Source organism: Fomitopsis serialis (assembly GCF_022376445.1).
Source record: "Fomitopsis serialis strain Sig1Antser10 chromosome Unknown B0H18scaffold_30, whole genome shotgun sequence".
Taxonomy (NCBI): Eukaryota; Fungi; Basidiomycota; class Agaricomycetes; order Polyporales; family Fomitopsidaceae; genus Fomitopsis; species Fomitopsis serialis.
In genome coordinates, this window is record NW_025954990.1 from 194,285 (window position 1) to 211,696 (window position 17,412).

At 55.5% G+C, this 17,412-nt stretch overlaps 6 protein-coding genes and 1 non-coding gene across 7 annotated transcripts; 4 read left to right on the forward strand and 3 right to left on the reverse strand.

The window, feature by feature from the left end:
* The first annotated feature begins 2 nt into the window (after positions 1–2).
* Positions 3–2,772, forward strand: B0H18DRAFT_1005321 (glycoside hydrolase superfamily). Its single transcript, XM_048028560.1, has 16 exons — positions 3–86; positions 146–269; positions 334–641; positions 693–791; positions 846–883; positions 937–1,029; positions 1,087–1,223; positions 1,276–1,331; positions 1,442–1,586; positions 1,647–1,760; positions 1,871–1,890; positions 1,947–1,967; positions 2,041–2,060; positions 2,118–2,278; positions 2,369–2,505; positions 2,562–2,772. The coding sequence occupies exons 2-16, from the start codon at positions 227–229 to the stop codon at positions 2,586–2,588; spliced, it is 1,419 nt and encodes a 472-aa protein (XP_047893805.1). The 5' UTR covers positions 3–86; positions 146–226; the 3' UTR covers positions 2,589–2,772.
* Positions 2,773–2,967: 195 nt separating this feature from the next.
* B0H18DRAFT_331328 (uncharacterized protein) lies at positions 2,968–5,508 on the forward strand. Its single transcript, XM_048037632.1, has 5 exons — positions 2,968–3,181; positions 3,251–3,427; positions 3,535–4,868; positions 4,924–5,303; positions 5,355–5,508. The coding sequence occupies exons 1-5, from the start codon at positions 3,043–3,045 to the stop codon at positions 5,422–5,424; spliced, it is 2,100 nt and encodes a 699-aa protein (XP_047893806.1). The 5' UTR covers positions 2,968–3,042; the 3' UTR covers positions 5,425–5,508.
* A 205-nt stretch (positions 5,509–5,713) lies between these two features.
* On the reverse strand, positions 5,714–6,769 carry B0H18DRAFT_1005336 (bucentaur or craniofacial development-domain-containing protein). The gene is made up of 4 exons (XM_048028561.1): positions 6,673–6,769; positions 6,539–6,623; positions 6,358–6,489; positions 5,714–6,290 (listed from the first exon to the last, which is right to left on the reverse strand). The coding sequence occupies exons 1-4, from the start codon at positions 6,728–6,730 to the stop codon at positions 5,828–5,830; spliced, it is 738 nt and encodes a 245-aa protein (XP_047893807.1). The 5' UTR covers positions 6,731–6,769; the 3' UTR covers positions 5,714–5,827.
* Positions 6,770–6,840: 71 nt separating this feature from the next.
* Positions 6,841–6,935, forward strand: B0H18DRAFT_t98. The gene has a single exon. It is a non-coding gene; the product is annotated as a tRNA-Asp (tRNA).
* Positions 6,936–7,075: 140 nt separating this feature from the next.
* B0H18DRAFT_1005338 (prolyl-tRNA synthetase) lies at positions 7,076–9,895 on the reverse strand. Its single transcript, XM_048028562.1, has 9 exons — positions 9,846–9,895; positions 9,345–9,778; positions 8,856–9,293; positions 8,672–8,807; positions 8,560–8,624; positions 8,414–8,503; positions 7,748–8,367; positions 7,384–7,691; positions 7,076–7,327 (listed from the first exon to the last, which is right to left on the reverse strand). The coding sequence occupies exons 2-9, from the start codon at positions 9,670–9,672 to the stop codon at positions 7,168–7,170; spliced, it is 2,145 nt and encodes a 714-aa protein (XP_047893808.1). The 5' UTR covers positions 9,673–9,778; positions 9,846–9,895; the 3' UTR covers positions 7,076–7,167.
* Positions 9,896–10,010: 115 nt separating this feature from the next.
* B0H18DRAFT_1005341 (cyclin-like protein) lies at positions 10,011–12,629 on the reverse strand. Its single transcript, XM_048028563.1, has 4 exons — positions 12,529–12,629; positions 10,994–12,478; positions 10,807–10,944; positions 10,011–10,752 (listed from the first exon to the last, which is right to left on the reverse strand). Exons 1-4 carry the CDS (start codon positions 12,544–12,546, stop codon positions 10,495–10,497), a joined length of 1,899 nt encoding a protein of 632 aa, XP_047893809.1. The 5' UTR covers positions 12,547–12,629; the 3' UTR covers positions 10,011–10,494.
* Positions 12,630–12,806: 177 nt separating this feature from the next.
* B0H18DRAFT_1005344 (isoleucyl-tRNA synthetase) lies at positions 12,807–17,315 on the forward strand. The gene is made up of 17 exons (XM_048028564.1): positions 12,807–13,065; positions 13,116–13,188; positions 13,239–13,308; positions 13,709–13,772; positions 13,819–13,963; positions 14,013–14,066; positions 14,116–14,351; positions 14,404–14,557; positions 14,611–15,043; positions 15,113–15,201; positions 15,250–16,043; positions 16,097–16,178; positions 16,228–16,475; positions 16,530–16,630; positions 16,684–16,781; positions 16,832–16,933; positions 16,981–17,315. The coding sequence occupies exons 1-17, from the start codon at positions 12,835–12,837 to the stop codon at positions 17,106–17,108; spliced, it is 3,102 nt and encodes a 1,033-aa protein (XP_047893810.1). The 5' UTR covers positions 12,807–12,834; the 3' UTR covers positions 17,109–17,315.
* The last annotated feature ends 97 nt before the right edge of the window (positions 17,316–17,412 follow it).

The following is a 17,412-nucleotide window of genomic DNA, read 5'->3' on the forward strand; positions in this document are numbered from 1 at the left end:
AACGTTCTGTGATTCGAATCTCTCACTACGTGATCGCGTGGCTCGTCTGCCTCCGCGCTCTCGGGAAAAGCTCGGGCTCAGTGCTTGTATGACCGCATCCCGTGTCTACTCCTGTCTCGCGACTATACCTGACGTCGACGTGCAGCTGCTGCGGTTTATACGGCCTATCGGGAACGTGCATACTACCCTCCCCGTCTCCCTCACACACCCCGGCGTGATAAACATCATGGCACAGTTTCCGCAGGACTTTGCATGGGGGTTTGCAACCGGTGCGTACTCCATTCAGAACAATCCAAGCACAGTCGCAGGTTTTCGTTGATGCATTGCCTTCAGCCAGCTACCAGATCGAAGGCTCGGCCTCGACGGGTGGGCGTGGCCCGTCCATATGGGATACGTTCTGCCAGCTCCCGGGCAAGATTCGAGACGGTTCCAGCGGCGAAGTCGCTACCGACTCTTACCGACTTTGGAAGGAAGACGTCGCTCTACTGAAGTCGTACAACGTCAATGCCTACAGGTTCTCGATCTCTTGGTCGAGGCTCATCCCGCTGGGTGGAAGAGACGACCCGGTCAACCCGGAGGGTATCGCGTTCTATAGGTCGCTCATCAAGGAGCTGTTGACGAATGGTATCACGCCTTACGTCGTCAGTACGTTGAAGTGGCGGTATCTGGAACGTGCTCATTGCTGGTGGCAGACTTTGTACCATTGGGATCTACCGCAGGGACTGCACGACCGCTATGGTGGCTGGCTCAATAAGGAGGAGATCGTCAAGGACTATGTCAACTACGCCAAGGTGCGCATACCGGTTACTTGGAGTTGTCTGCTATCTGAGCGGTCGGTCTACCAGCTTTGTTTCGACTCTTTCGGCGATCTTGTAAAGAACTGGTGCGTGGGTCCGATACTTGGGCATTCAACCCCGTCCCACATGCGTGGTGCAGGATCACGCACAACGAGCCTTGGGTCATCTCTTGCCTCGGTTATCAGAAAGGCATATTCGCCCCTGGTCACAAGAGCAACACTGAGCCGTGGATGTGAGCATTTATACCAGCCCTATGAATGCCCGTCAGACACCGAACAGCACTTCGCAGTGTCGCTCACAATGCGATCTTAGCCCACGCATATGCTGTGAAGCTATATCGTGAACAGTTCAAGCCTATCCAGGGTGGGCAGATCGGCATTACTCTAGATTGTCACTGGCAGATGCCCTACGACGATTCCCCGGAGAGTACGCGCATCTCATACTTCCCGCATGCCCATCTCGTTGATTGCGGATACAGACATTGAAGCGGCCAAGAGAGGAATTGACTTCAAACTGGGTAAAATTCCATCGCATGTTCGCTAGTCTCGTGTCAACTCGTACACATACAGGCAGGTTTGCGGTAAGCATCAGTCGGTCTCGAAACCTGGTCGACCTTGTGACGCATATACTGTATGCGCCGCTAGGACCCCATCTATAAAGGCTATTACCCCGAGCGAGTGAAGCAGATCATTGGTGATCGCCTTCCAGTGTTCACAGAGGAAGAGATTGCCGTCGTCAAAGGTTCCTCGGACTTCTTCGGGCTCAACACATACACCTCGCAGCTCGTCAGTGAGTGTCGCATGGCTCATGTATGTGGAAATTATGCTCAACGCAAAGTGAACGCTAAAGGGGAAGGCGGAACTGATGAGACGAACGGCTACACAACGGTTGGCCACACACGTCCCGACGGAACGCAGCTAGGGACCATAGGTGCGAAGAACATATGCGTGGTCAGCATCGCACGTCTTCTTAAATACCGTATTTGATCTCACGTAGCGCATTGCACTTGGCTACAGACCTGTAAGACATCCCGTCTTTCCGGCTTTGTGAACGCTAACCGATCGTTCATCCAGATCCTCCCGGGTTCCGATCTGTGTGTCCCTCAATCATATGTGACGTGTTTAATGGTTGATCCATTCACCTTGATAGCTACTCAATTACCTCTGGAAGGTATCGTGCCTATCGTGCCATTGATTCAGGAGTGTACTCACCTCGAAGACTTCGACCACTCGCTCACGCTCAGACATACCAAAAACCCATCTAGTGAGTGTGCCAGTACACCATCTCAAGTTACGGCGATGACATGACTCATGATTCCAGCGTGACGGAGAACGGTTTTGCTGTCAAGAACGAACACCAGATGTCCCTCGCAGAAGCGCTTCGCGATCAAGACCGCATCGAGTATTTCGAAGGGTACGCGAATGCGATGCTTCAGGCAGTGACGGAGGATGATGTTCCTGTTCATGGATACTTTGGCTGGAGTGAGTATCTTCCATTTAACAAGGCTGCTTTTCATCATCCTCACGCGCCTACAGGTCTACTTGACAATTTTGAATGGTGGGTTCATAAAGCGGCCGTTCAGTGCTTGAATCATCTGATGAATACTCACCGCAGGGCGGACGGATACGAGGCCCGGTTTGGTGTGACGTACGTTGACTATGCCACCCAGAAGAGGTACCCGAAAGAGTCTGCTCTTTTTCTGAGCAAGGTGATGTCACTTATGAGCATGCTGCGACGCGTTGCTGTTGACTGATGTTTTTTCAGTGGTTCCCGGAGCATATCAAAACCTGAGCTGGCGGCTTTGGGTCGCGAGACAGCGCTGTATGTGACAATGTCTGAAGCGAGGGAGCAAATTCCACGTCTCAAGTGCTCGAGCAGTGCCCCAAGTATCAAGTCATACGTACCGTACTTGTAGTTTCGGATTCATTGACATCCATCCGGCAAGATCTCATATAAGCGCATGAAGAATTCAGTGAAGGACGTGCATCGGTGATTTCGGTGCATTTATAATGGCTCAACTAAGTTGGGAGTCGACGGCTCCCGACTGTTTCACGGTAAATTGTCGAGCTCGAGACGAGACGAGACGCGTCAGTCCGTAACACCACGGGCCACGTGATGCGCGTATGCACGCGTGCGATGTAGATCTACCAAGTTACCCACCTCGAGCTCCAAGCTCTCTTTTATCGCGAAGTACCGTTCCTTTGACCCCCTAGCCTGTTTTTATACGTCGGTTGCCTCGTCCGACATGCCGCCAAAACACACGAAGCAACGTCGCAGTACGAATACGCAGTACAAAATCCCAGCCACCTTCGCGCACGACATCGAGAATGCAGAGGGCTGGAACGCGATAGTAGAGTTCCTCTGCGACTTCTTCGACCTCCCAGGTGCGTTTCACCAGTGCAGTCTGTGAAGACCTCGTGCAAAGTCGTTGATGTCTGTTGTACCATTGCCAGATTTAACTACGCGCAGTGGGCTGAAAAAGGCGCATGCGCGCTTCAATGAGATATCCAAGAAGCTCGATGCCGCATATACGAAGGGCAATGACAATGAAAAGATTATGGGAGGCATTGTGGGTATCTGGGCGAAAATGTCCGCAGATGCACTCCTCCGGGACAAGTTGTTCAAAGCTGGTATGTAAAAAGCTGTCCTGCACCCTCCCCTTCGGTTTTCTGTTACCTGCTCGACGCTTCTGGCAGTTCCAACAGAGAGATGCAACTATGCTAAACTGCGCTACCAGGACTCGTTTCAAAAATGATGCCCCTACTTGATATACCGTCCACCAGGCATATTGGTCTGCAGGCACTCTCCACCGTCACCCACCATGGCGGGGTAGCAGCCAGGCAGGAGATAGCCAAACAAACTCCGGTGCTTTTGCGCCTCATGGAAGAATTCCCTGACGACGACAAGATTGCAGAACTGGCGATTGTGGTAATGTGCCATGCCATCGGCGCTGTCGTCGATATATCGGACGAGGTACCCGATCCCAAGCTCCTCGAGACACTCGACATGCGCACGGTCCTCAAGATGACCATCGATAACTTCCGCAAGCCGAACGCTTCTGCATTCCTCATGAGCCACGGGCTGGGCCTGCTGACGGGCTCGACGCTGCACTGCTACAAGGAGTGCAAGGCGTTGCCGCCAGTGTCGTCGTTCCTCGTGGCCTGTATGCGCAGTGAAGAGATCACTACACGGTGCAACGTCCTCGCGGGCATCCTCCGCCTCAACTTGGCCGAATCCGAGCCAGACATGCGTTACTATGACCCGCGCCTGTTGATGGAGGCGGTCCAGCGGCGATTCCCACAAGAGCTCGTCGACGTGATGGTGGAATATGGCTTCGAGCGCTGCGATACCACCCTCACTCTGCGCTCGAGCAACGAATTCCAAAAGGCGATGCAGGCGTGCTTACACGACAAGGACCTGTACAAGCTCGGAAAGAAGACAGCGGAGCTCATCGTGCGCACGGAGTTCGCCATCGTCAACGGGATGTACCAGGCTGTCAACGAACGCACGGGCCAGCTCGAGGTGGTCGACGTCGGCCTGCCCTTCAAGATGTGGGCGGATTCCTTGTCGCATTGCGCACGGGCTGTCCGGGCGAAGGGCGACAAGAGCGACCTGGACGACGCGGACGTCCTGGAGATCAAGTGGTACATCATCAAGCAACGCATCCCAGACGCGATCAAGGTGGCGAACAAGGCGCTGGAACGAAACCCGCAGCTGGCCTACGCATACTACGCTATCGGCTTAGGGTCGGACAGCGAGAACGGGCTGCGGGCAGTGAAGAAGGGTCTGAAGGCGAAGCAGATCACGCCCTTCGTGCGGAACTACATGTTATGGCGCGCGGTCGAGCATGCCGGGAATCTGGGGGTGAGCCGATTGCAGGAGGCGACCGCGGGCGACAGGGACTACAACGAGGGCATGGCCTTCCTGATGTCTTCGTGTGAGGATGCGAAGAGGTTCATAGCTGAGGCGCCGCCAGACACACGGAACATGAGCGCGATACTGAACTGGTACGTCATCTGCTCGATCGCCACGCGCGGTCCCGAGCTCAGCCCTGATCTGCGGGAGCTCAATGTGAGTGCAGTCTCCGCAGTGCTGCAAGGCGCGGACTGATTGTGGGCGCGTGCAGGATGCGTTCAAGAAGATCGCGCTCGCGGACAAGATGCAGACCTTCATCGGGCTGCCGCCGAAGAACACGCAGATCCGTCTCACGCGGGAGCTCATCGTGAAGCAGTGGCCCATGGCGGTCAAGTCCTGGGGCGAAGTGATCGCGCGCGTCGACAAGATGGACCTGACATCAGAGTCAGCGCACCGCCTGCCTACGCCCGCCAAGGCAGAAGACGACCTCGCGACGTGGCTCGAGAACATGAACGTCGAGGACGCCCCTGAAGAAGGTGGGCATCGCGCACACCCCAAGATCATGCCCACTGCGGTGGAGCTCTACCGGTGCTCGTACTGTGGCAACCCCAGCGCCATTCTCAAGAAGTGCGGAGGTTGCGGGAAGATGAGGTGCGTCGATATAACTGACTGCGCCTGTGGCCTTTCCCAACTGCGCTGCAGGTACTGCGATTCCGGATGCCAGAAGCTGCACTGGTCCGACCACAAGCGCACCTGCAAAGGTTCTGATTGATCAAATACGACAAAGAACTCAGTAACTCGTGCTCATGTAACACTGTATCTGTACGTTTCGCTTTGCTCTCTGGCTTCCAGCTAGCCATGTATCGTTGTACGAACTTTTACCCATCCGGACTTTATTGATACCTCGCATCCTTCACGGCTTCTTCGCTGTGTACTAACATGGAGACGTACTCTGATACTGTCCAAATTCATTACCATTGCAATGATTGCTCCTCGACGAGCACAGGTGCCCGAACTGAATCTCAGAGAAGTAGATCATCGTTATGTCGCAAGCACTACAAGCCCAGTAACTCAGTACGCAGTAGAATACAATCATGAATAACAAGCTACCAAACCAGAGGCGTAGTGAGTAGCCAAGGTATGACTGTGAAGGAGCTCCGCCAATGCATAGTAGGTCAACCTCTACGTCGCTTGAACGTGCTGGCACCCAACGCGTCCGCCTTTCGCTCCTCGACTCGCTGCAGGAACTCCACTTTCTCGAGGTAACCACCCCCGCGACGGTTAGCCTCAAGTTCGTCCTTGAGCTCAGACCGACCTTCCGTCTGCACATGAGTACGCCAGTCCATCGCAGATTTGTCGAGCGTAGTGAGCTTCTTTGCCTTCTGCGCACCAGGTAGCGGTGCTAGTGTCGTCTTGGGCTTTCGAGGCCCTGGCCGTTTTGCTGGTGGCTTGGATGTGGTAGAAGCTGACGGCGTCGGTGGTGCAGAGCCTGACGCCGCAGTCTCCTGCGATGCTTCTGCTTTTGCTTTGGGGAGGACTGCAGTGCTGGGCCCGCTGAGGCCGCTCTGCTCTGGTGGGGGCTGCCATCGCGGCCACTTCCTCGCCTCGTCGGAGTCCTCGGGTACCTCCGTCACCTCCCTGAGAGTGAAGCACTCGAACACATCAAACGAGACAACGAGGCAGACACCAAGGTCGTAACACTCACACAACATCCTCTCCCGCAAACCGATACCGCTTCTCGATCTTCACCATTGGCGAAGGTGCCGAGGAGTCGGATGTCTTGGGCTGTGGCGTCGTCAAAGAGGCCTGAAACTCTGCCCATATCGCATCTCGTTTTCTGCCCATAATGTTATGACATCGAGATAACCGGAGATAATGCAGCTCACCTCTTGTCCTCATATTGATCCTCCTCCGTTGGACTGCTAACACGGGCACGCTTCGCGTCCGGCTCGTCATCAGACGAGTGCGGGTCTGAAGGAGCGTGTCACAGAAAAGGACATTTGGACGGAAATCTGCCTACCATCGTCCGCTGGCGGTATGTAGTCGGGGTCGTCCTCGGAGTCAGATGAATTCTGCATGAAGTCCGAGTCTATCGTCGATGGTGCCGGTGGAGGGCAAGTGATGGCACCAGAAGCAAACGTAACAATCTATTGTGGCTCTATAAATTAGCTTTTGGGAAAACATGTAGTCCCTGGTAGTATATCGGTTAGTACACGCGCCTGTCATGTGGTTGGGTTCCAGTGCTGTGCGCGCGAAAGCGGGGTTCGACTCCCCGCCAGGGAGGTTTTTACGTTTGTATTTCTTTTTCGCATTTGAGGCTGCGAGCTTTGACGTTCAAACGTACTTGCCAGCTTGTATGGTCTGCAACGGAGACTACGTTCAACCTTGGCCTGCCGCATGCTGAGCTGCAAACGCCTAAGAACTGGTGGTGCCACAAAGCAGTTGAGCGATAATGGGTCTATGATACAGTACATTCGAAAGTATTATCAACGAGCAACGCGCAAATGCAGACCCCTCAATAAGAACGCCCAAACATGGTCCACCGTTTCGCGTCTTTGCCGCACGCAGCACACTTCGTTTTGCCCGGTTCGATGGGCGGCCACCGCGATTGATCGAAGGGGATGCAGAGAGACTTCGCACCTGCTGAGGGGGCACGCTCGTCCTGCGGTTCATCCCTAACGCACGAAGACGGTATCAGCAAAGTCAGACTGCACAAGAGTGAGCTACTCACGACCGCGCGCTGCGCTCCTTGATATCGTCTTCGCACGCCTCCTCCTCGCACCACGGCATGACGACGACGCACTTGTCGTCGAGCGTCGGCACGACGTCCTCCCAGCGCGTCACCTCCTTGAGACGAGAGAAGTACGTGTCCTGCGCACGCTTGAACATGTCGGCCTGGATGGTCTCGAGGAGCTTCGGCACGGCGGAGGTGACTTCTGCGAGAGGGAGCGGCGCTTTTACTCCAGTGTCTCGGCGGACGGTGAGGGTCTGGCTCTTCTTGAGGTCTGCAGGACCAATCTCGAGACGGAGAGGCACACCCTGCGTTGATGGCGCCGTGAGTCCTGGATAAAATGGGACAAGCGACAAACTCCTACCTTCTGTTCCCAGTCGTTGAACTTGAAGCCAGGAGTGTAACCTTCACGGAGGTCCGCCTTCGCCTTCACGCCGACGCTCTTCAGCACGCTGGCGAGCTCCTCGCACCTATAGTTGATCGATTTCCTCTGCTCGTCACTCGTCTTCGCCGTGATACCACACGGGACGATGACAACTTGGATGGACGCCACGCGGGGCGGCAGGACCAAGCCTTGGTTGTCGCCGTGGATCATGACCATCACACCGATAGTACGGGTCGACAGACCCCACGAGTTCTGCCAGACGTAAGCCTTTGTCTGGTTTGTGGGATCGTTCGGATCCTCGACGAAGATGTTGAACATCTCCGGGCGAGAGAAGTTCTGCCCGAGACAGTGCGACGTGCCCGCCTGGATGCCACGGCCGGTCGCCGGAACGAAGCCCTCCACAGTTGTCGTGTACAGACCACCCGCGAACTTCTCCTTCTCCGACTTGACACCCCGAATGACCGGCACCGCGAGCAGGTCTTCGTATACCTGCCGGTAGAGATCCAAGATCTCGCGCACCTCCTTGTCGGCCTCCTCCTTGGTCAAGAACGCGGTATGGCCCTCTTGCCAGAGAAACTCCCGTGTGCGCAGGAACGGCTCTGTGAATGGGTCAGACGCGTCGACAGAGGTAACATACGCACTTACGAGGGTTCTTGAATTCCCATCGGACAACGTTGTTCCACTGGTTGAGCTTCAGCGGCAGATCACGGTGGCTCTTGATCCATTTCGCGTAGTCTGTGCGAGAGGTCTTGATGTCCCTTCATGCAAACCCGATATCACGATGCACTTACAAGGATACATGACTGTCTCTGACGTCGGGCGGACGGCAATGGGCTCCTCGAGTTCGGACTGTCCCCTGCACACAGGTCAGATAGATCCACAACCATTAAGTGTGCCACTCACGCTCGGGTGACCCACGCGACTTCGGGAGAGAAGCCCTCGATATGGTCCTTCTCCCGCTCAAGCACCTTCGCGGACACGAACATCGGGAAATACGCATTCTGCACGCCCATTTCGCGTATCCGTACATTGAACCAATCTATTCGGTACGTTAGCCACAATATATGTGCCAATCATGATAACACACCTTGGATGACCTCCCAGATACTGTACGACCACGGGCGCAGGATGTAGCACCCGCTCACGTTATAGTAGTCCATCATGTCGGCCTTGATGAGCACATTTGTGTACCAGGCCGCGAAGTCGACCTCCTTCTTGATACCAATGGCGATCTGCACGGCGCCCTCAATCTTCGCATCGTCCTTCTCCTTCTTCACGGGGGTGGCCTTCACCTGGCCCGCAGGGGCTGCGTCAACCTTCAGCGCCTCGAGATCGATTTCTTGCAAGGGGGCGTCTTGCGTCTCTAGTGTGCGGAGGTATGTGAGGATGTCCTTACCGGACAAGAAGAGGGTAGTGGTAGAGGAGCGTGCGCGAACGGCGAAGAGGGATGAGGACGAGGCGATCGAGGCGTCGAGGACGGTCGCGACCTTCGGGTACGTCTCCGCGGTCAGCATGAGCGGAGAAACTGCTCATCAATGGTCAATCAAGCGGTCAGTAAGAGTGCTGCAGCACGTACGGGAGTTTTTGTCGAGCGCGAAGAACTCGTTCAGCAGGTCCTCCGACGCGACCCGCACTTCCTTCAGATTGAGCTTCTTGCCCACGGCCGCAGAGTTGACATCCGTGCTCTCGCGGGCGATGATAACCAGGGGAACCGGAGTCGCTGCTTTGGCGGTCTTGGGCTTGTACACCATCGTCTTCAGAGTCTCGAAGGAAGCGGGGGCGGACGAGCTGGCCTGCAATGTCTCCCGCCAACTCGTCGCGTCCGTCGCAGTATGAGTGACTGCCGCCGCCGGCTGGATCGAGAGGCCCGCCAAGGACTGAGTAATGCTTTCGACTGAAGCCATGGTCGCCGTCGCGAGAGGTCGATGGTGAAAGCAAAGATGTGCAGCGCCTTTAGGAAGTGACTCGACGCGTTTTTGGGATGTTATCAGATGCGCAGGGATCAACCGTCTGCTTATTCGTGTCAATTGTCGTGTCGCATGTCGAGAGACGAACATGCAGCCAAAGCTCGACCTACTTACACGACTGCAGCGGCCGACGTCGTCGTAGAGGCGAAGGTAGCCCGTTAGCGAGCAAGGCGCTCGCGCCTCGAGCCTCGATCCTCGATCGTTCAGGGTGAATTCGACCTACGCGGCTAGATCTCAAGAATCTGACTCTGAGCGACTCAGAGGCGCACTGTGCAAGACTGTGCACGCGAACATATTGGGGATACATTTTGTATTCATACCGGGAGCGACATATAATGATGCATGTACCATAGGTTCGATGCTACAGGTGAATGCGACGTCCGGTATCCGTCCTGGAGTGAGTCCGATCCTATGCATCTAAGTCATTCACCGTAAGATGGGATTGTAGTACAAAGCAAACAGGAGAGTTATGAACATTGCGTTGCGAGGTGTGCAGGCCGGGGAGATGTGGAACGGACTGGGACTAGGGATGATGGGGCAGATCATCGGAGGGGGCGAGAGCGCAGAACACACCAGCGCGGTGAGAATACAGAAGCGGAGAGACCAGAGAACAGAATAAAAATTGAGGTATGCAAAACGTGCGGTGCGATGCAGAGGTCCAGGACGGATGCGGCGGCAGAGGTGGGGATGCGCTAGGTTGTAGGGGGTCTGTAGGAGGGAGGTATCCAGGTTGTCGGGAGTATGAGTCAATGTGCGCACTTAGCGGCGTGCGCCGAAGTTCAACGGCTTCGACCAATATGCACCACCGTTGGCTTGCGCCCGTGCCTTCGCCAACGCCTCTTCCGCAGCGATCGCCTCCGCTTGTGCCTGCGCTACCGCGTCTTCGGCCGCCTGTGCCTCTTCTGCCATTTGCGCATGTCGGATCGCCGCCTTCAGCTCCGGCAGCTCATCCGGCAGAGACACCGCGCCGTTCTCGGGCCACCGTTCCGTAGCCCAGTTGCGCACGAACACGCTAGCCTGTGCAACACCTCGTCACTCAGTGCCCACCGGACAGGCGCGGAAGCGACATACCTTCAAGAACTTCTTTGACGCGTACTTCTTGAAGAAGGACTCGTGCCTCACAGGCTTCAGCACGTAGTTCAACATCAGATTCGCCGTCGGGACGAGAGCGCTCTCAGGGTATGACGAGTAGTGCGCCAGGTTCGGCGTCTGAGGACAAGCGTCAGCCACACTTCAACAACTATTGAGCGACACGTACCCAGTCCGAGAAGCCCAGTATGATGCGTGCTAGCCATATCGACGCAGCAGCGAGCAGCGACGGCGGGGCAGCGATCAACCGCCACTCGAGACATTGTATCTCGAGCAGGTACTTCGCGATTGTGCGTACCTGGATGTTGTACTCGTCCGCCTTGCTCACCCGCCGCAGGAAGTGAATCGGATTCGGGTAGCTCAGGTTCCAGTCAATCGTCTTCAGCACGTACCGCTCAGCCTGGAGGATCTCGGACTCGTTGTAGCTCGAGTGCGCGCAGTACAGGAAGTTCGTCGCGCTCGGCGCCACAATCTCCTCCACCTTCGCCGCGATGAACATGCACGTGATCCCGACAAGCTGCAGCTTCGCCAGTGACACGACGCGTGCGGATAGGAATCGGTCGATGATGTTCACGCACAGGAACAGCGTCTCGGGCAGCAGCTTGAAGCGCGAGTGAACCTGGATGAGCCAGTCCGTCAGGATGCCCCGCATCTTCCACGCCAAGTCCTTCTGGTTCTCCATGTACCGAGGGTTCGGCATCGTGACTTGCTCGACGTTCTTCAGGTAGTCGAAGATTTCGACGACGTACTCGCTCACCATCAGTGGGTCGTCCGTGTCCTCGGCATCGAGGTCAACCCACTGGTCACCATTCGGATCTGCCTCCGGTACGTCGTCGTAGATGACGACACCTTCTACTTCCGCGACAGCTGCTTCCTCTGGTAGGTCGGACGATGTTCTCCGCTTCTTGAACGCGCGCTCCGCCTCCTCATCCTCTTCGAGCTGCTCTTGTCTTACGACAGGCCGACCGGATGAGCGTCGTGGCGTCCGCGAAGGAATGACAGATGGTGCGGCTGCCGCAGAGGCGCGAGCGGCCACGAATCGTTTTGGTTCAGGGATGGGGTCAACGGCCATCGCATCATCCTCAAGCACCTCCTCCACTTCCTCTACCTCCTCCTTCACCTCCTCCAACACCTGTAGAGGCTGTGGCTGCTCTGCGGGTTGTGGAGCTGGAGTTGCTCGTGTCCGCCGTGTGGCCGCCGTCGACGTGCCCGTTGACGCACTTCCATGGACGACGCGTAGTGGCGCACGCGCGGTGGTGGTCGTGGTTGTGCTCTTCTTAATGACGACTCCCTCGAACTTCTCCTTCAGATGGTTCACCTTCTCCTTCCCCTTGAGCGCGGTCAAACCGGGGCCTCCGTTCACGGGCTTCGCAGCCTTGTTTTCAGAAGGTTTGGGGACCTCACCGAGTGCCTCCCGTTTCCGCTTGTTCTGGGCTGCAGGGTCTACCTTCGACGCGGGTGCAGCTGTTTTCGCGCGGGTTGCGGCAGTCGACGCGGTGACCCGCGTGAGGACAACTGGCTTTGCATTCTCCGGGGCATTCGCAGTGGCCGATGGGGGTTTCGCTCGGGTAGTAGTAGTAGTGCGTGTGGGCCGGTTGACTGCGTTCTCGTCCTTGTGGACGGTCAGACGAGTCGCCCGCGTTACACGCCGGGTCTGGACGATTTCAGTATGCCAGATGCTATCGCTGAGCTGTTCAGACTCACTGGTATGTTGGACGCCATGCGAATGTGGTCTGCACCAGGCTGGATAGATTAAAGTGGAAAGAGTAGGTTTCGGTACGAGGAGGTAGGTAGCACGCGCCGACACCAGCTGTTTTGTTCAGTTCGAGCCACAGCCCAAACACTCATAAATAGCGCGCATTCACGAACGCGCTGGCCACGTGATCCCGACGACGCGTCGGGGCGCTTAGCGCTTAACGTTTAACGCTGGCCCGTTTTGCGTCGAAGTCTCTTGACCTCACATTGCACCAAGGCTGCTGGCGTTCGCTGCGACTTCTTCTCGAGAGGGGCATGAAATTAGTGCTCGGCCACGGCGTCGTGGCATGTAGGCACTTTCTGAAGCGGACATCATGGCGATGCTTCTCGAGCACGTCTACTTGGTCGTCCGGAGGCAAGAGCAGTGACGCCCATACATACGCGGATACGTTGTTCCTACCACAAACGAAGTTCGTTCATCGGCCCGACCCATCTACGTACGAGAGGCTGCGGGAGAGGACGTGTGACAAACTGTATAGGGAACAGGTCCGTGTCCCAGACTGGAATGACTGATGTGCTCAGCTTACATAGCTCAGTGGAATCAAGCAGATAATCCGCTGTTCGTGCTGCATGATGGCCCTCCGTACGCCAATGGGGATCTACACATAGGTACGCGATACTCAAGCGTATGACAGGAAGCACACCCTCACGAATGTTAGGTCATGCACTCAACAAGATATTGAAAGACATCATCAACCGGTATCATGTCTTGTTGGGCCATCGCGTACAGTGAGTGTTGTCTGTTTTGCGGTCGAAGCATGTCGCCCTCCGGCATAAATGCTCCCCGTGCTCGGTGAAAACCAAAGTCCTCGTACGATTGAATACGTCGGTCCGGCTCCCTTCATGCATCCAGCTGGATGTACCACAGGCTTATCAGAACTGCACCGTCGTCCGTGACGCTGCATGCAAACAAGGGCGGTCTATACCATGGCTGCAAGGAATCGAAGACATCATTACTACCCACAGGACTGCGATGCCTTCAGTAGCCTCATCCCTCTGTCCATGCCCTACTCGTGTCGAAGTGCAAGGTGTCATCGTAATATGTGGACTAACCTAGTCTGGCAGCCTTGCATTCACAAGAATCTTCTGGCAATATGGACCTCTTTAGCTGACTATACACCCATTGTAGTTACATACCGGGCTGGGACTGTCATGGCCTCCCCATCGAAAACAAGGTGCTGAAGAAGCTGAAAGTAAGCGCATCACAGGTTGGCCGCATCTTGTGCTGACCGGTCGTAGAAAAATGCGGAGGATCTGACGCCGCAAACTATACGGACGGAAGCAGAGGCATTCGCCAAGGAGGAGATTGCCAGGCAGCGGGATCAGTTCCGTCTGTTTGGCATCATGGCGGATTGGTCGCCAGAATCGACATATCGCACACTGGGTAGGTGTTACATTGGTAGGACATTACGGGACATCTCACGTAGACTCAGATCATGACTACGAAATGCGACAATTGAAGGTCTTCAAGACCATGGTGGAGAAAGGTAAGTTACAAGTCACGTTCATACGCACCTGCTGCTGAACTTGTTCTAGGACTCATTTACAGGCAGCTTCGTCCGGTTTACTATTCACCGTCCTCGCGCACAGCACTGGCAGAAGGCGAATTGACGTACAACGAAAAACATACCTCTCACACAGTCTACGTTGCATTCGAGCTGGACCCAGATAGCCCGAATATGAGCACGGCTCTGAAAGCTCTCGTCAATGGTCAGCGGAAAGTGCGCCTCCTGGTATGGACAACGACCCCGTGGACACTCACAGCGAACATGGTAAGTGCCGGCAAGCCGAATAGCCCACCACTCTACTGAGCTTCGCACATAGGGTATTGCTGTCAATCCAGAGATGATGTACGAGGCCGTAGCCGAGAGTGACGACCCGACTGCTTCTGTAGACATCTTCGCCGTTGAGCGCGAGACTGAACTGGTTGACATTCTCGGGACAACGATCTCCAACGTTCCCGTGGCCGAGTTCCCAGGTGAATGCTGGCATTAGGTGTAGCAGTCTTGCGTCCGCTAATGATCTCCATAGGGTCGGATCTCGTTGGTGCTACCTACCGTCCGTTGTTCTTGACCCTCAACGACGCTGAGTCCGTCAAGTCGTTGCCCGTCGTACCTTCTTCGCATGTTACTCCCAACACCGGAACAGGCCTCGTGCACTGCGCTCCGGCACACGGCGATGAGGACTACAATGTCTTCCACTCGCTCGGACTTTTGTCGTCGTCGTCTGATGCGTCGTCGGGCGATTTGCTGTGCCACGTGGACGTGACTGGCCGCTTCACGGAGGGCGTCGCGGATGTTGTGGGGCATAAGGCTGCGAAGGGTCTTGCTGGGCAGGAAGTTCTGGCAGACGGTGGCAAGGCAATCGTCGGGCTGCTTGAGGAAGTTGGTGCTCTCCGGAAGCTGCAACGGATTCGTCATAGTTACCCGTATGACTGGAGAACCGACCAACCGATCATCGTCATGTGCGTGTTCAGTGTTGATGCATGGGCATGCGAGAGCGTTTGCTGACCCTCGGCCGATATCTCGTGTAGTGCAACGTCGCAGTGGTTCGCCAACACGGATCATATCAAGGACGACGCACTTCTGGCCGTTCAGGGTATCACCCCTCATCCGGCAGGCTGTATGTCGTGTTGCTCTCTAGTCTCGTCCCGCTACTAACCCGCTGCAGCACATAGCCGACTAGCAATAGACGTTCGCAACCGCTCGGAATGGTGCATTTCGCGACAGCGTGCATGGGGTGTGCCGATCCCCGCGTTGCACCACATACCATCAGGTCGCGCGGTCCTCGACGCGGAGAGCCTCACGCATATCCTCCGCATCCTCCAGGAAAAGCGGACCAGCTACTGGTGGGAAGGCCCTGTGGCCGAGTTCGTCCCGCCAGGGCTCCGCGACGGCATGGACGACCAACAGCTCGAAGAAACTTGGCAAAAAGGTACAGACACGATGGACGTCTGGTTCGATAGCGGTTCTTCGTGGACCATGCTGGAGGACCTGTACGCGGACGGGACCACGTCCGTCACTGGCAGGCGATTTGGTGCGGATGTCTGCTTGGAGGGCAGGGACCAGCACCGCGGGTGGTTCCAGAGCCAGCTGCTCACCGCTGTTGCGACTGCCCCCGATGCTGAGAGAAAGCGACAGGCGCCGTACACCACCCTCATCACTCACGGTATGACTGTCGACGAGCGCGGCAGGAAGATGAGCAAGTCGTTGGGGAACGTCATCAGTCCGATGTCTATCATCAATGGAGGCGAGTCGAAAAAAGACCAGGTACAGTACGGTCCGGAAGTACTACGACTGTGGACCGCCAATGTCAAGTTTACGGAAGACATGCCGATAAGTCACAGCGTGTTGCAGCACTGCCAGTACATGTACCTGAAGATACGGAATGCGGCGCGCTACGTTCTGGGTTCACTGCATGATCAACCTTACTCTGAGAAGGTGGAACGCGACGGTCTGGGATTGGTGAGCAGGGTTGTGTGGCCATCCTGATGTAAGCTTATGACGACGACCTGCAGATCGATCGATACGTTATGCACGAATTGTACAAACTAGAGGACACTGCTATGAAGAGCTACGCAACTTACGACTTCGCTAGAGGTACGTCGTTCGCTATCTTCGAAGTTCTACTATTAAGTCTTCCTCTTAGTGGTCAGCTCTATTTCCCAATTCGTCATCACCATGTTTTCGCCAGTCTATGTGGACACGAGCAAGGACTGCCTCTATGCAGCAGCAAAGGACAGTCCAGAGCGCCGTGCGATGCTTGCAGTATTGGCACAGGTGCTCGATACGATGACCACCGTGGTGTCGCCTATTTTACCGTACCTTGCTGAAGAAATTCACGAGACTCTACACGGCGGGAGCTCCTCTGTCTTCAGCAAGAAATGGACACCCTTGGTACGTGACCTGAGCATCCGGCAGACTGTCCTTCATCTTACGCTTATCTTTCAGAGTGCGCATTGGGACGACCCTGGGGTTGAGTGGCAGATGGGTCACCTTCTGCGACTTCGTGCCCAGATTTTGTCTGCCCTGGAAAAGGCCAGGAAGGAAAAGTACAGTCATCTCGCCTCATATTCCCTCCCTTCGTGTTCACAATGTCTGTTAGGCTTTTACGGCGGTCTCCGGAGGCAGACGTCTTCCTAACGTTGCCAGATGATGTCTCGTCTGAAGCTCATGATGTCGTTGAACTTATACGGAACCACGGTAAGCACGCTCGTCACCAAGAGATATTGCATGGCTCACCCTATGGCTAGTGAATGACATCAAAGCGCTGTCCATAGTGTCTAATGTCTCTGTTGGCCCCCAGCCCTCGGAAACACCAGCATGGAAGTACACCAGCTCTCTCAAACTACCAGGTAAGTCAAACGATGACAATGATAGGTTTCAACTGACGTAGTTGCAGGCTGCGATCGAACAGTAGATATCACGGTTCGCCCCGCTACTCTGCATAAATGCCCTCGTTGCTGGTTGCACACTCGTGAGGAAAACGAGGCACTGTGCGGCAGATGCTCCACAGTCGTTTCGCACTAGAATCTTTGGATATCATATAACCGCTGTCGTTCAGATATTGTCGTACACTAATCTCATGCTACTCAGCAGAATTCCACTCACTCTGGATGTCACCCTCAAGGCTCAGCCAGCGACGCTGTCCCTCGGCTATGTTATCTCAGTGACTTGACAAGTTGGGTCATTAGGCACAGCACTGTTGTGGGCAACATAGCTGAGCTTCGTGTATCGGTGAGCTGCATGATTGAAGGGTGTATGTTGCTGAGTTTCGCTAGCAGTGTTATACAATTTCCATGAAATAGGAGACTATCTACGGCGGCATGTTTCT